The 15,210-nt window shown below is 40.4% G+C and overlaps 1 protein-coding gene across 1 annotated transcript; it reads right to left on the bottom strand.

Annotated features, from left to right (window-relative positions):
• Positions 1-2,827: 2,827 nt before the first annotated feature.
• On the bottom strand, positions 2,828-12,333 carry copb2 (COPI coat complex subunit beta 2). Its single transcript, XM_030074943.1, has 22 exons — positions 12,198-12,333; positions 11,435-11,572; positions 11,209-11,295; positions 10,775-10,901; positions 10,472-10,620; positions 9,292-9,438; positions 8,853-8,952; positions 8,613-8,755; positions 8,159-8,358; positions 7,867-7,977; positions 7,440-7,528; positions 7,195-7,301; positions 6,860-7,003; positions 6,501-6,631; positions 5,749-5,956; positions 5,286-5,396; positions 4,811-5,025; positions 4,532-4,670; positions 4,177-4,314; positions 3,946-4,023; positions 3,574-3,747; positions 2,828-3,273 (listed from the first exon to the last, which is right to left on the bottom strand). The coding sequence occupies exons 1-22, from the start codon at positions 12,198-12,200 to the stop codon at positions 3,178-3,180; spliced, it is 2,835 nt and encodes a 944-aa protein (XP_029930803.1). The 5' UTR covers positions 12,201-12,333; the 3' UTR covers positions 2,828-3,177.
• Between the last annotated feature and the right edge of the window lie 2,877 nt (positions 12,334-15,210).

Below are 15,210 nucleotides of genomic sequence, written 5' to 3'. Positions count from 1 at the left end.
TTTCACCCTTTAAAAATGAACAGGGAAGCACTAAATCCACACTTAACAATGCTATAATATTTGTTATTGGTTATATTTTGGCATATTTGAAGAACAAGTCGTCATCCTCCAAGCATGTTGGATGAAAGCTTAAGTGCTTCTCTGGAGTTTTGTCTCCATCTAGCTTGCAAAGCAGCATAAGAGAATGACAGTTCTTCATTAGATAAGGGACACTGTAGCACCATTAAAACACTTATTAGATGTAAGAAAATGAGCTATTATTTTTAGTTTGAATGTCCTGAAGAAATATTTTCCATTTTTATAATTAACATAATACGCTGTACTTAATAGTTGCTTCACCACAAACCTTTGAGTCTAACAGAAAGAATATATGTTATGATAGTTCCTCAAAGCAAAAGACATGACCAGCCTCAAATCATTTGGATTTGTGTGTATGCACTTTTGAAAAAATGTAGAATTTTTTTTTAGCTTTGTTGTGGCTCATTGACTACAAAGCAGTGCTGGGGCCAAGAAGGCCTTCCTCAGGGCCTCCTGAAAAGTGATGTGATCATTGGCCTCAACACAAACCTCCACCTCAGGAAGAATATCCGCTGAGACTTTAGAAAATAGGGCAGATTAAAATCCAATCTGTTTTTCTTGCTTGAAAACCAGATAGGAGATTGGAAAGCCTCTTAGCTTTGCATGTCAAAGATCGCTGGGTTAAGTACTATGTGGAAAAATGGTCTTCTAGTCATAAGGAAAGGGAGATACAAAGCACACAAAAATAGGTTAAAAACCATTATTCTGTTGGGGCACTCATTAAGAAAAGATGGAATGTGGCTTTCATCAGAGTCTGGAACCTGCCAGCTATTTTAAAATCTGAAACATCCTGGGAGTAAATCAAGATATAATGCAGAGAGGGTGCACTTGTCCATGAGCAGCCATAACAAGTAGGCTACCGTTCACCATGACACAGTGACTACTGGTTCTGGGGTCCTGGAGTCACTGGGCAGCTGGGGACACTTCTCGTTAGGAGCATAAGGTCTTTTGTAGTTGTTTGGACCATCTTGAGCGCCACTTTATCAATACAATCAGAGTGCTTTGGAGTAATGAAATCTTGCTAAATGATCTGGCAGGTTGATCATGTTTTTACATAAGGGCAAATCGGTGTTGTCTACTGTCTCAGCGGATGGCCTCCTTCTTTGGTTATGCTTTTGGGATGCAGCTCACCAGACCATTTCGGTATGGCTGATGGACAGAATAATGCCATTAATACTGGCACTGAAAATTACATAATTGATAGTGATGAATAAAAATGATTGAAAAGAAGCTAAAACAGATTGACAAAACAGACAAAAAAAAAAAAAAAAAAAAAACAGTTTTGTTTTTTTCCCCCCTCTTTGTGCACTCATATTGGATCAGGGCAAGCTGTATCTTCCCAAATAAAACCAGATCACGTCTCAAACAGGGTGAAAATCAAGGTCACGGTGTCCTTGGTAACTGCCTGGGCTGCATGGGGTTGGTGTGGGGATGCCTCCAGACCACAGAGAGCTAACAAGAATGGAAGGCCAACATTCTCCAAAAGACTAGGTCAAACCCCAGGATATGGTTAGACCATGTACAGTCAATGTGCGAAAATGTGGGCAATTTAATACAAGGATAGTCAGTGCTAGTGTATGTAATTTGAATTAAGGATATTTAAAGTTACAAAGAATCCAAGTCTATGACAGCACAATTCTTTTTCATTTCTTTTTTTGCATTGAAAAGCTAAAATCTCAGACATTCCAGCAATAACTGAATATTGCATGTCAGCTACACTCCAAGCTTTTCACTGCATATCTCACTTTGCTCCTGTTAACTCAAATCATAAGCTGATCAAAATAAGGACCTTAAACCTGTAATATATTTTAGAGTACAATATTTTTACAAATATATCTTTTTAAATATAATTTTGTCGGTAGATTTACATTACACTTATCACTAACAGCATACAGAAAAAACAAGTTATAGTGAGGACATGGGTAGTTGAAATAATGGCTTTATGGCGTTTGTTCATGTATACCGCCCTCAGATGCATAAAACACAAAAGTAGCCAAAATTGTGTAGACATTTACATCAAATCATGTGTACAAATGTGTCTGCCCAAAATACACCTTCAGTTTAGTCAAAACAATGGTGCTGTTTATATAAGAGAGGTAGATAATGCCTGTGATTTATTCTCTGACAACAGGAACATAATTTAGACCTTCAAGAAAAATGTGATTCTGCTACGGAATGTATCATATTCAAAATCCCCCCCTGGTAAAACATTAATTTCCTGTGAAAAGACCAGACATGAGCTAGCACAGTGTGAGAAGATTACGTGAAGCATAATTTTTGTATCATGTACTCACCATGTAAGAGCTGTGGTTCAGACAAAAATAGCATACCCTGCTGCAGTTACCAGTGGGCAAAGTGCTTGACATGGGGCAAACGAAAGTTACATTTCCTGGTTTACAGTTAATATAACGGTTATTATATTATTATTTATTTTATTTTTTTTTATTATTTTCCCTCACATTTAATTAATATTTTTGTTATAGTTTCCATCTCAGTGTTCCTGTTCTCATGTGTTGTTTTCCAATGATTGTTTTTTTAAAAATGTGTGATACTGTGTTTGAGTGAGGTTTTTATCATTTTGTTATCTCACCAACAGATTCTTTTTGTCAACATTTAGTTTATCGATTTTTAGTTGCTCTGCTTCTAAAAATACCTGTATCACTGCCAGTGTACAAAACTTAAAAATTCTGATACACAACTGCAAGATCACCATGATTTAATCCCAAATATGAAATACTCGACTCAAATGTGAATATGTACAGCAACTGCAGTTTATTTGACTGAATAAACTTTGATTTAACATGGCAGACAACACAATCCAAAGAGTAAATACATTGCTCAATACACAGCTAGTCAAAGGTCCTCAGTGAATGAATTAATGGAGTACAAAATCGGAAAACAGACAGTTTGTGCCTCCTCCCTCTGTGGGAAAAAAACATTATTGATATAATCTATTCAAATCATTCCACTGCAGCAGGTGGACATGGCAACATAACAGTAAGTACAAATACAAAATGGGGGAAAGGGGTGTTTGGTCTCTGTCTCTTTTTTTTTAAATAAACTCTGAAGCGTTGTTAGTGACTGGAAGGGAAGAAGATCTCAGTCATCTAGAAAATCATCATCGAGGTTAACATCCGTGGTGTCAATGTCATCCAGCTCCATGTTGTCCAGGTCCACTTCCAGTTCGTCCAGAGACTGACAGGAAGACACACACAGAGGAAGTTGGAGCATGAAAGCCTACCGCATTTTGTTAAATTGTATTAGGCATATATTTTTTTCTTTTTTTGTTTGTTTGTTTGTTTGTTTGTTAGTTTCAAGAGTCCATCAAGAGCGCAATCACTGTTACTGGTCTTTTAATACAGATTATAGATATTTTATATTTTAGCATTATTATTATTAACAATATTTATATTTAAAAATACCATTAAGGATCAGAAATCAGTACAAATTAACATGATAATTCAGTGTACACCCATGTAAGAGACAACACCCTACCTTATCCTGTGCCAGCTGTGGGATTTCTTCATCATTTTGCTCCTCCTCTTTTGCAAGAGCCACTAATGGCTCAGGCAGTAATGGCTGCACTGCTGCAGCAACGGGAGCTGCCACTGCTGCTACAATGGACGCAAACATATCAGCTGCTGGGGCGGACTCTTCACTATCCTCTGGCTGCGGGAGACAGCAAGACAGAAAGTCAAAGTTTGAACATTAGTGAGCATTTCTTAAACCTTTGGTAAGATCCTATGTTTTTCAGATCGGGGCATGAGAAGAGAGTTAACAAGGCATTCAGAAACACCACTGATCATAGACATTGCATTGGTATTTGAGAGAACATGTTTCCCAAAAAATGATGGACACTGTACCAACCTTGCTGACAGGAGGAGGAAAAGTCCCTTTGGGCTCATATCCCTGAGCCTCTTCAAGAATATTCCTGTCTTCATTAGGCTGAAAAAAGATTGTGTGTGTTGAAATGCACGAGTGAGGAATGAGACAAGATTGCAGAGATACTGTTATAAAAGGCTGAGGAATGATCATTACTATTTTACTAGAGAGCTCTGAGACTCATCTTCCTCCCCACTTTCAAAGACCACCACTCACCGTGACAAGAGGATAGTCTTTGGCAGGTCTGGTGGTTCCCAAGCATGTCTCTCTGAGAAAATGCTCAGCTGCAAATGCTTCTCTCAGTCCTGGGAACAGATTCTCATACTCTGTGGGGTCTGCTAGGGATTCAGCCGCCTTCAATTAAGATCAAAGTAAAATGTGTACATGGTCAGGGATTATCAGATGAAAAAGTGCAGACACTGAAAGTATTCATATGTTTGAAGAATACTGGAACAAAATGTCCATTTTTAGCAACACTAGAGATGCTTATATACGCTAGAGATCCTAATATGTTAAACTTCTCTGTATCAATATTGTTCTAATAAATTATCTTGTTTACAGCAGAACCAACCTTCTGGTTGACCTTAGCCAAGTTTTCCCGCCAAAGTTTGACCACACGAGAGACTTGGCTGGGCAGGTAGGTGCGAGCCAGGAAGGCAGCCTCTGGCAGTCGGTTAGTCCTGATCAGCAGCTCCAGACACTGATCCAGTCTGGGGAGGGAAAGCACAGAGGAGAACACTTACACTGGACTCTTTATTTTCAACACAACCAGATCAAGCCCATCCCTTAATTTACTCAGTCTGATCCGCTTATGTCAGCCCATTTGAGTTACCCACACCCCAGTACTCACTTCCCCTGCAGGAAGTAGGTCATGAAGGCCACATTGTTTTTTCCGTCCCGCTCTGCTCCCTCAGCCAGCTTGCCCACCATGGCAGCATTACCAGAGGCTGTGGCAAGGAGGAGTAGGCCACCATAGTCCTGGGCATGGTGGAGACACTCTTGGGCCAGACTGAACTGGCACTTACTGATGGCCAGCTCTGCCAACTGCTTCCACTTCTGCTCTGACTGCAAGGGTTGGAATGACAATAATTACAATGTAATTTGTACATACTGAAGAACTGTACTAAGATTAAGTCTTCTCAATTGTTGTTGACATGGCAAATGAAATGAAATCAAATCAAGAAAGTGTCCGCACAAGGGACCTAATCAGCGAACCCACAACACTATCTTTGAAACACAGTGAGCACAGTGCTTTGTGATTTGAGTAGCATATATAAATGAGGGAAAAAGAAGTGAAGGAGTAGAGAGAAGGGGTAACATCCTACCTCAGCCTCCACAGCCAGCTGGTAGGCTATCTTCAGTTCTCCCAGCTGCAGAGCCAGCTCAAACCTGTGTTCTGGGTCTGTGGACACAGCCAGGGCCTGTTGCTTGAAACCCTGAGGAAACAAAACATCATAGGCGATCAGCACAGCATAAGCACAATATGCACACACCCTTTTCGTCTATCTGTGTAGGAAAGTTTCCATGTATTACAGTGTTTCATGCAATACTGTATAGACAAAGTCACTTTGACTGAGTCATTCCACAAAATTAATATTTCTTTATATTAATCAATCTGTTTTGGACACTCTTCTGTAACCTTTCAAAATTTCAAAGTTGGCTATAGTGATCAATTGCGACACCACCAGGTCAAGAAGTGTCACTACAGATATAGGGGGAAGCCTTACAGAACAGAACAGAACATTATTTGCTAAAACTAAAAAAAATATGGCAAGTGCTTATTCTGACCTGTTTCTCCAGGAAATGGGCCACCCTGGTCCTTTGCTCTTTGGGGATTGTGGGAAGCACCTTGTCAGCCATCCCAAAGTCCCTCCTCATTACAGCAGTCTGGTACTCCAGGACGGACACCAGCAGAGAGTAACTCACAATGTTCAGCTCCTTGTCTCCCAGGTAGAGACGGTCATCCTTAGGGATGTAACCCAGTAAGTACATGGTCCTGCCGGGGAGAAGACAGAATGGGAGTTTGTTTAAAACTGTGGGACATCGGCCCAGCTGGAATCAATCTTTAAATTGGATTTACACTTTGCTTGGTAATACAGGGTGTCCACAAAGTCTCTTTACCATTTAAAAAAATCTATTACAAAAACAACTGATATGTTAATCAGATTTGTTCTATGTACTCAGTGGTTATCAAAGTTCTTAATCACATTGGACATCAACGACCTGAAGCAAAAGATCACTGATGCCATTGTCACCGTTGATGAGGCTCTGCTACAGTGAACATGGCAAGAAATCGAGTACCGTCTTGATGTGCTTCGTGCAACTAATGGTGCCCATATAGAGGTGTATTAAATGAGGCAAAAAAATTCTCATTTTGTAATAATTTCCACAGATTTGTGTATTCATTTGGTTTTGTAATAAATTTATTAAATTGTAAAGAGACTTTATGGACACCCTGTATAACCATGTTTTCATTCTTACATGGGACAGGGATCACTTCACCTGACCCAGCATGTCCCTGCTTCAACTCAAAATTGTACCTGTCCAAGTGGGCAATAGTGACAATCTCTCCTCCAACAAAGTAGTTGAGTCTGTTGACAGAGCTGGTGTAGATGAAGCAGTCTCCCACCCAGAGTCCAGTCTTGACAATCTCCTGAATCTCTCCTTGGACCTGGACAGAGACAAAAAGCGATGAAAATCAGATCCAGTACAAGAAAAAAAGAGCATAATAATATAATAACCCTTTCCCTCTTATTAGAGCCCACTGAAGTTAAAGCAGTACAGCTTCTCTGAGTGCATCCATGAAACTATCAGCAAGAGTGCCTTTTTCTGGTACACTTAAGAGTATTAAATGCATATATACAACACAGAGTGCACTAATCCACATCTATACACCCACCTCAAAGGCATCCTCAATACCATCCTCTGTGACTCCTTCGTTGGACTCCTGGGAGGCAGCAACTTTGTCTGCCAGGTAACGCAGGATGAAGAAAGACTCCTCTGTGGCAATGCAGACCAGCTCACCAGAATCGGACCAGAAGATCTGGACAGAACACAATGAGGATGGGGATGAAAAGAGGTAGAAGATGGTAAATAGGTAGATAGGGGAGAGAGATGGAAAATGCCTCAGCCTTAATGGGATGGTTTTATAGAGGCTTCAATGGACGTTATGCTCTTGCCATATCGAAAATGGGACCTAAAACAATTTGAAGTTGAACAGCAAGTAAGCCTTACATGTTTGGGCTGGATCTCTATGCGGCGGATCAATTCTGTGTTCTCCCAGTCATAGAAGGCAAGACCATTCACTGACCTCACCCCAAGCAAGAAACCACCATAAATACCTGCAGGGAAGGATGAACGCAGACAGTGAGAAACAATCCACTGCCTGATGGTATTGTCTGATTGAAGATGGAAGACTCTGAGAACAAGGTTTCTATTACAGTTAAAGTTTTGCAACTATGCAGCTGTGCTCTGATTACCTTCAGCTCCAAAGTCTGGCTTAAAAGATTTCTTTTCCTTGAAGTTCTTGAAGATTTTGACAATGCTGTTGCTTTCCCTGATGGCATATCTGTGGGAAAAACAGCACAACAGTTGCCCAATTAGTATGAGTGAAAAACAGACTGGCTTTAGTTTTTTTCTGTGAGCATGAAAAATACAAAGATTGTACAATCCTACAGTGGTATATACAGGAGTATATCTGAATGCAATGCCAGTTCCCAGGAACAGAATTATGGGAGTTGCGTGAAAGGAAAAAAAAAAAAAAAAAATCGCAGCTTCACAGTTTTATAATAATTCAATTTTAATTCAATTTTAAATAGATGCTGCTCTAAACAGACAAGATTTGTAGAAAAATATTGTCAACTGTGACAAAGTCTAAAGATAAGGCTGTTGAAAGTGCATACTTACTCAGAGGAGTCATGAGCCCAGACAAATTCCTGTGCTGAACCAAAGCTCTTGTTCCTCAAAGCCATAGCAGTATAGATGATATACTCTCCATCTCCACACACCACAACAAACCTGGGGCACACAGAGACACACAATATGCACGCAACTGATTTACAGATGTCCTCTGGAAGAGATTTAATTATATATATATTCATCATCACTCTGGCTAAACAATACAAACATTCATGGTCTGGGTGGAGCATGCTTAGTAGTAAAAAGTCAAAGTGCATTAGCTGAGTGCACATGTGGTTACCTTCCATTAGGATTATGCTGGATGGTTTGGGGGTAGATCTCACAGCTGCCCATGTCTTTGACAGCCAGCGGAAGCCTCTCCCCGTCTTTGATCTCAGCGTCACCCATGGCCTTCAAGTTGGCCTGCTGTACCTCGCTGTGCTTGGCCCAGATAATTTTCCCATTGGTGTCCATGGACATGGCTGGTTCCTCTCGACCCAGCTACACAACACAAGAATATGGAGGTTAAGAGGTAAGAGCAGTAATGAGGATAGGAAAGAATTGGAGGAACAAGAGAATGAAGGTTTTAGTTTGTTATTCCATTCCATATTGTATTTTTCATCTCTCCTACACAATCTGTAAATTCATTTTTGTGTCATCCATATTTGATATTTTGTATGTGCTTTTCGTAGTGAGACTGAAATATCATGTCATCACCATCAAAGTGGAAGACAACAACTACTCCTTTTATTCACCTTGATAATGATGCTGCCTTCATCGTAGCCCAGCGCCACATTGTTGGAGCCCCTGAGGCCACACACACACCACACTCGCTCCATGCCATAGTTCAGAGTGCTCTCCAGGCGATAAGTGCTAGAGTGCCAGATGCGCACCGTACCTTCAAAGACAGACAAAAATGTTGCTTGAATCAAAAGCAGAGAGGCCATGTGAGAGAAATGCTGCCTAAGTATGTGTGTATGTTGGTCTATGCTCACCATCCTCTGATCCTGTGATGATGATTGGCAGCTCTGGGTGGAAGCTGACGCAGGAGACATTCTGGGCATGGCCCTCCAGGGTCTGAACACAGGTCTTGTTCTACAAAATAATGAGAAAGGTAGTTGGAACATACTTATCAATGCTGACCACTTAAGGATGTACAAAGAGAGGCAGCTGCAGAACAATAAGAAACTATTACGTTTTTTTTTTTTTTTTTGTTTTTTAATAAGTTGCCAAAATCGCTGGCTTTTCACTGTGATCTTTTTTTGGGCCATCTTTCTTCATTTAACCCAAAACAGAAGAAACCTCACAGATTACTGCTAGCCTCTGCCCTGCTTCAGTGTCTTTCAGTGAGACACTGAATCTCCGCCGGTTCCAGTGGTGCTGCTCTCTGGCTGATCTATAAAATATCATACACATAATGTGATGTTTTCTTACCTGGTAGTCCCAGATCTTGACCAGGCGGTCATCAGCCCCTGAAATGAGGTAAGGCTTGTCTCCTCCACTGTAGTAGTCAATACAGTTCACTCCTTTCTCGTGGCCCTCCAAAGTAAAATTGGGAGATGAGGAGCCCAGCTGCCAAACCTGAAACATCACAGAGCGTCGGTGAAGAGAGCAATCCTCAATAAGGTGTAATGAACATTTCAGAGACATTTCAATAATTACAAAGATGTAGAGCCCTATGATTTCCAAATGAAAACGTGGGCGGAATCGTGGAATTTGATAATGAAGGCGAAATCAACTATAAAACACAAAATATGTTAGGGAATGTTTTCCCCTACCATTATGTGCATTTTTACAGCATCTGAGCCAAATGAATTTAGGTTGCGTTTATGTGTACGCTGCTGTAGTTTCTGTTCTCTGACTGACTGCTGTGTCTTGTGTTTCTTAGACAAACACAAACACACACACAGAGGCAGCGCGCTAGCAAGAAGAGCTCATCACTTCAACAAACTCTCAGCAGTGCAACCCCATCAGCAGATTTATTACTGTTGAGGCACTAACTTTCATAAAAAAAAAAAAAAAATAGTGCAATGTTGATATTCATAAAATTTGGAATCATTTCTTATTAAATTGTGGAAATTTCTGTCATCTATCACATGCTTTGACTGGGGAAAAAAATTACAATGGATTTCATAGGGCCCTAAAGATGTCACAGAAAGTCAGAGGAACATGAGCTTGCACTGATGATATGTCATTCCACCACATAATGTAAGAGTTTTGGGTGATGGTCACAGCAATAGATTTAACATGATCTGTTATATCTGTCCCTTGTGTTACTTCCTTGAAAACTGTAGCTTGAGAGAAAAGGTGTCTGGTCACCAATTGGGCAAGGTTATCAATATCTTTCACTGAATTAGGCCGACAGCACTACTAGAGGAGGAGAGTGTAAGTTCTGTAATCCAAAACCCAGTCCCCTCCACGCTGAGTAGAGCATTATCTGCTGTATCAACCGCCCCTGAAAAAAGATGTTGTACTACACTGGGGTCTGGATGCACCACCATGCTCACACAGCGCCAACAAAATTAAATTGACAGCGACAGAAAGAACCCAGCAGCCATTCTAGCATAGATATCTGAGGTTCTGAAAGAGACGGGGAGCAGATGATGGTTCCCACCTTGATGGTTCTGTCTAGGGAGGCACTGGCAAACTGATTGTTGTCTTTCGGGTTGATTACGATCTGCATGACGTAGTGAGTGTGACCCTCAAACACCTGGCTGCACGACCACTTCTTCTCCCAGTCCCATAGCTTGATCAGCATGTCATCTGTACAGACACGAATGCAGGCACACAGAACACGTATTCAGACAACAGCACAAACAAGGGTTTGAGGTTTTGGAATTACTCAAATGAATTTTTTCAGCTAATTAAGAGAGCCTAGTTTGGAACCAACAATGACATGAGTTCACTACTGGCGTACCACTGCTGGTGAGGATGTACGGCTGGGTGGGGTGAACAGCGATGCAGCGGATGTAGTCAGAGTGGGCCTCAAACATGTGGACCCGTTCCAAGGTGTTGTAGTTGAACACCCGAATCTGCATGTCATCCTACACAGAGGGAGAAAAGACAATATGTCAGTTAATGCAGTTTGAAGTATGCATAATTTAAGTCTGATTGTTTTTTTAATGCACATGTAAGCATGCCAGTTAAATCAAGAGCAAACAAACATATCATAAGCATGGCGAGACTGCCACTTCCAAACATCAAAATAGCACCTGTATCTCATACAAGTAGCTCAAGATAATGGGATATGCGTGCAAGCATTTCTACTTAATACTTAAACTGTAATTAAGGATACATATTGATTAATCATTGCACATTAAATTCTCATAACGTAAAAATCATGTAACTGACCGCTCCAGTGATGACCCAGTTTTTCCTGGCCACAAACTTGGAGGCTCTTACTGGGAGGTCACACACTTCAAATGTCTTCACCAGCGTCTGGAAAACAGAAGATCACAAGCCATCAGTTCAATATGTGGTGTGTTCCATGCTTTTTTTCTGTTTAGTAAACAGTACCTGTCTTTGCAGTATGTGTTGTAGCTCTATGCATGAGTGAGCCTGTAATTTCTGATCATACCTGTGTTTCATGGTTCCACACACAAACGCTGCCATTGTACAGACTGGCCAGCATCCACGGCTCTGTCGGGTGAAGGTCCACGCTCTTCACTCGGTCTGACCTGGCTGTCAGCCTCCGCTTGATGTCCAGCCGAAGAGGCTGAAAAGACACAGACAGCATAAAGCAACACGTTTAAGGACGCCACCCTGTCACACTGGCAACAATACATGGACAGTTAGCACAGCTGTAACTTAGCTGCAGTCAGGTTAATGCCAATGTCAGTGACATTTCATCCGCTATTCAAGCCCTTCAGCGAGTGTTTTGAATCTTCAATAAATGGTAACGTTACTGTACAAAAAACAAAAACAAAAACAAAACAAAAAACTGCAATTTCACCAAAATTCAAATAGCCTAACTTACCGGAATGGCAGTCAAACCAAAGTATATTTCTTATGCTAACATTAGCTAACAAGCTAGCTAGCGCTACAATTTCAGTTCTATGGTAATTTAGTTGTACGATTCATTTGGTAAGTTAAACAGCGGCGAGCAAGACTTTGGTTTATAAATGCTAAAAGTCAGCACGGCTGAGCCACAGCAAGTTATAATCGATGAACGGCGGCTCAGGCTAGCTTCAGCTAACAGCTATTAGCTAGCTGCCAAGCCATTTACAGGGATGCATTATCAACGGACATTGTTTCATTCTGTCATTTGTAACAAAAACAAGCGAACTGGATGACATGTACGACAGAGAGATCCACGTTTAACCATTCCTTAACCATCTTACCATGTTTTATCCCCGTGTTGTCGCTATAAGACTAATATATTGTAAATAGCTGCAGTAGGAGTCCAAATGTTGCGATTTCAGTGAGCAGTGCACTGGACACTGACGTGGAACTTCCTGAAAGTCAGTCTCGCGTGAGTTGCGCAGTATGCAAGCTGGAAATGGTGACGTGACACTTGTATGCTTGGAGGCGAGCAGGAGAGGAAATGACTGTTGACTGAGGAGCTTACTGAGAAGTGTATTCCGTTTGTTTTGCTCTGTAATACACACTCAGTGGCCACATAGTTAGTGGTGCTGTTGTACTGGACTGCATTTCATTGAGAGGTGTTTCCACTATTCTGTCCCTTCTCATGTTTATATAAATAGGGAGGACAAAAAATAAGAAATACCTCTCAACATAATGTAGTCCAGTCCAAGATCTCTGCAAACTACAACCTCAGTAAGAATCATAATTAAATTTATACATTCTCCACTATATCAAGAAAAACTGGACATTATAAACGTTGTTAAAAGGTAAACTTTATTGCAGAACAGTTGGATTGGGTTGAATTAGATAGATAGATAGATAGATAGATAGATAGATAGATAGATAGATAGATAGATAGATAGATAGATAGATAGATATACTTTATTAATCCCAGACTGGGAAATTCACATTATTAGAATTAGACTGTACACGTTTACCTAATAAAGTTACCCTGAGTGTATATGCAAAAGAAAATGAGATTTGAGAGTTACGTTGACCTGGTGCTGCACCATGAGCCGTCTCTCTGTCCACCTCTCAGCTTTTCACCATGGGCCTTCATCACCCAGCTGCCTGGACTCCAGAGACTCATTGGAGATCTGTGACATTTGTTCTCCACTGTGGCTCAGGTGCTGATGGTGTCCAGCCTGCCTTTTGTGCCACCTTTGACCTTCAAAGACTTTGGTTGTGTCATTGAGGGGGCTAGATGGCAGGTCCCACTTGGATATATCATCTTAGTGTTCATCTTAAAGGCAGACCATTCAGTCTCAAATGGCAGCAGCTCATCATTTTGTTTACTAATGATAAGGATGAGGCTGAGGAGAGATAAAACCGGTTTCAACGAAGGATATAACCTGCCAATTTCAATGCAGAGACAAATAAAACATACAATTAATGTAACACATTTTAGTGTCTGTCTCAAATCTAATGTTTTGATGTCAAATGTACACAAAAAATAAACAATGGAGCGAAATCCTCTTACATTTTGATTTTATGATGTCCTAAACTCCTGAGGCATTTTTAAGTCATATTATTCAGAGAATTGAGTGGTACTCATAATTTTTACTACATTATAATATAGTGGGATGCCCTCCTCTTTGAAACTGCATAGTCTGCCTTTAAGTTAAATACTTCAGGAGATGAATTACTTCACCTAAGGGGTGTACTTGCATTGCATTAAACCCAACTACTCCACTTAGATAGGGGTTATACTATCAGCAACAAACTGCAAAAATCAGTTCAGGAGATTGTGTTAGAGTTGGTGACCACAGCAACAGAGTTAAAGTCTTAAGATAAAGCTAAGTGAAAAACTGACTGAAAGTATTTTTTGCATGTCTGTCAGTTGTAGTTATATAGCAGATATTCAAAGAATACAATGAGTGTGCTGACTGACCTTGTGTTATTTTGTGTTATAACCTCTGTTAGACTGGTGACAGGTGAGGGATATGAAAATGGCAGTGGTCCAGTAACTGCTGCTCTGTCATTATTCCATGGAGGTTTCATCTGTCCCTAAAAATCCTCCTTCAAACTTGTTCCTCTAATTTATTCTCCTGAATTTCCATAAATGCATCCGTAATTCTGTAATTGCTCTCCATGCTGCTGTAGTTAAATGTGGGACTAATAATCAATAATACATGACATTTAACTCATCATAATTCAATGGGTGAATAAACCCATGGTGTACACCCTGGGCACTTACAAAGATCATTTAAAAGGAAAAATATCATTATCATATCAAGTGATTAAAAATGAACAGTGAGCTGAAATTGACTTGCTATCAACACTTCTCCAAATTGGTCAGGAGTTTCTCTCAGCCTCAGCTCATCCACAAGGAGAAAGGTCATGTGGGTAGCATAAGGTTGATAACTGATGGTCCAAAACTGAAGAAAGTGTGAATAATTGATGAAAACGTCATTGAGGAGCTGTGAGTTGTAGCATGGGGGTTTTGTGTGTGCGTCACAGAGCAGAATGAGCCACGTGTTTGTTCTTGTTGCCAGGCTTTTCAGACTTCTACATGATGTGTGACTGTAATAGCTTGGCAACCACATTATGAAAGTATTCATGTTTGTGATTTTTCAATGTTTTCAGTGCCTTTTGAATATTGCCTGATGTAGCAGGAAGTGAGAGTCAGTGATGACTGAAATGTAATATTCCTCTGAGCACTAGGTGGCGTATGGTAAAGTGGTAAAGGCCAAAGCTGAATACAGGACATTTAAGCTCACGCCAATAATCACAGGTGTTGCTATGCTGATTGGAAGGGAGCAAACCGTTTTTGACTGTGCTCGGACAACTTACTATGGCTGTATTTGATTTAAAGACCCCATGAAACTAACTCTTTAACTTTCTTGTTTTTATGCAGTGTTTGTTGAAACAACAATTTTATTTGAAGGGATAGGAGATGTTTAAAGAGGATGTTTAAAGATTTGTGAATCTTTTATTGGTTGAATTTTTAATTCACACTCACTAATGCAGGATGATGTCACTATTTAAGATCTTCTGTTTTACTGGAGGTAGGGGCCATGTGAGGTAATTTCATAGGGACTTTAATCTCATGTTGAAAACTTATTGGAAGGATATGGACAATGGTGAGAAAATAAACACATTATTATTGAAAGTGATGGTAAAGACTACAGTACACATCAGTGTACATAGTCTAAACTAAATTAAATTCATCCCAATTAGCAACCAGTAGCAGCTAAAATCCTCCTACAACTGCTGTCTGATGACAATCTGTAAGAAATTGAATCTTTGGAGTCAGAATGAGGACGAACC

Source organism: Myripristis murdjan, chromosome 17, assembly GCF_902150065.1.
Source record: "Myripristis murdjan chromosome 17, fMyrMur1.1, whole genome shotgun sequence".
NCBI classification, from domain to species: domain Eukaryota; kingdom Metazoa; phylum Chordata; class Actinopteri; order Holocentriformes; family Holocentridae; genus Myripristis; species Myripristis murdjan.
This window is presented reverse-complemented; position numbering and strand designations above follow the sequence as displayed.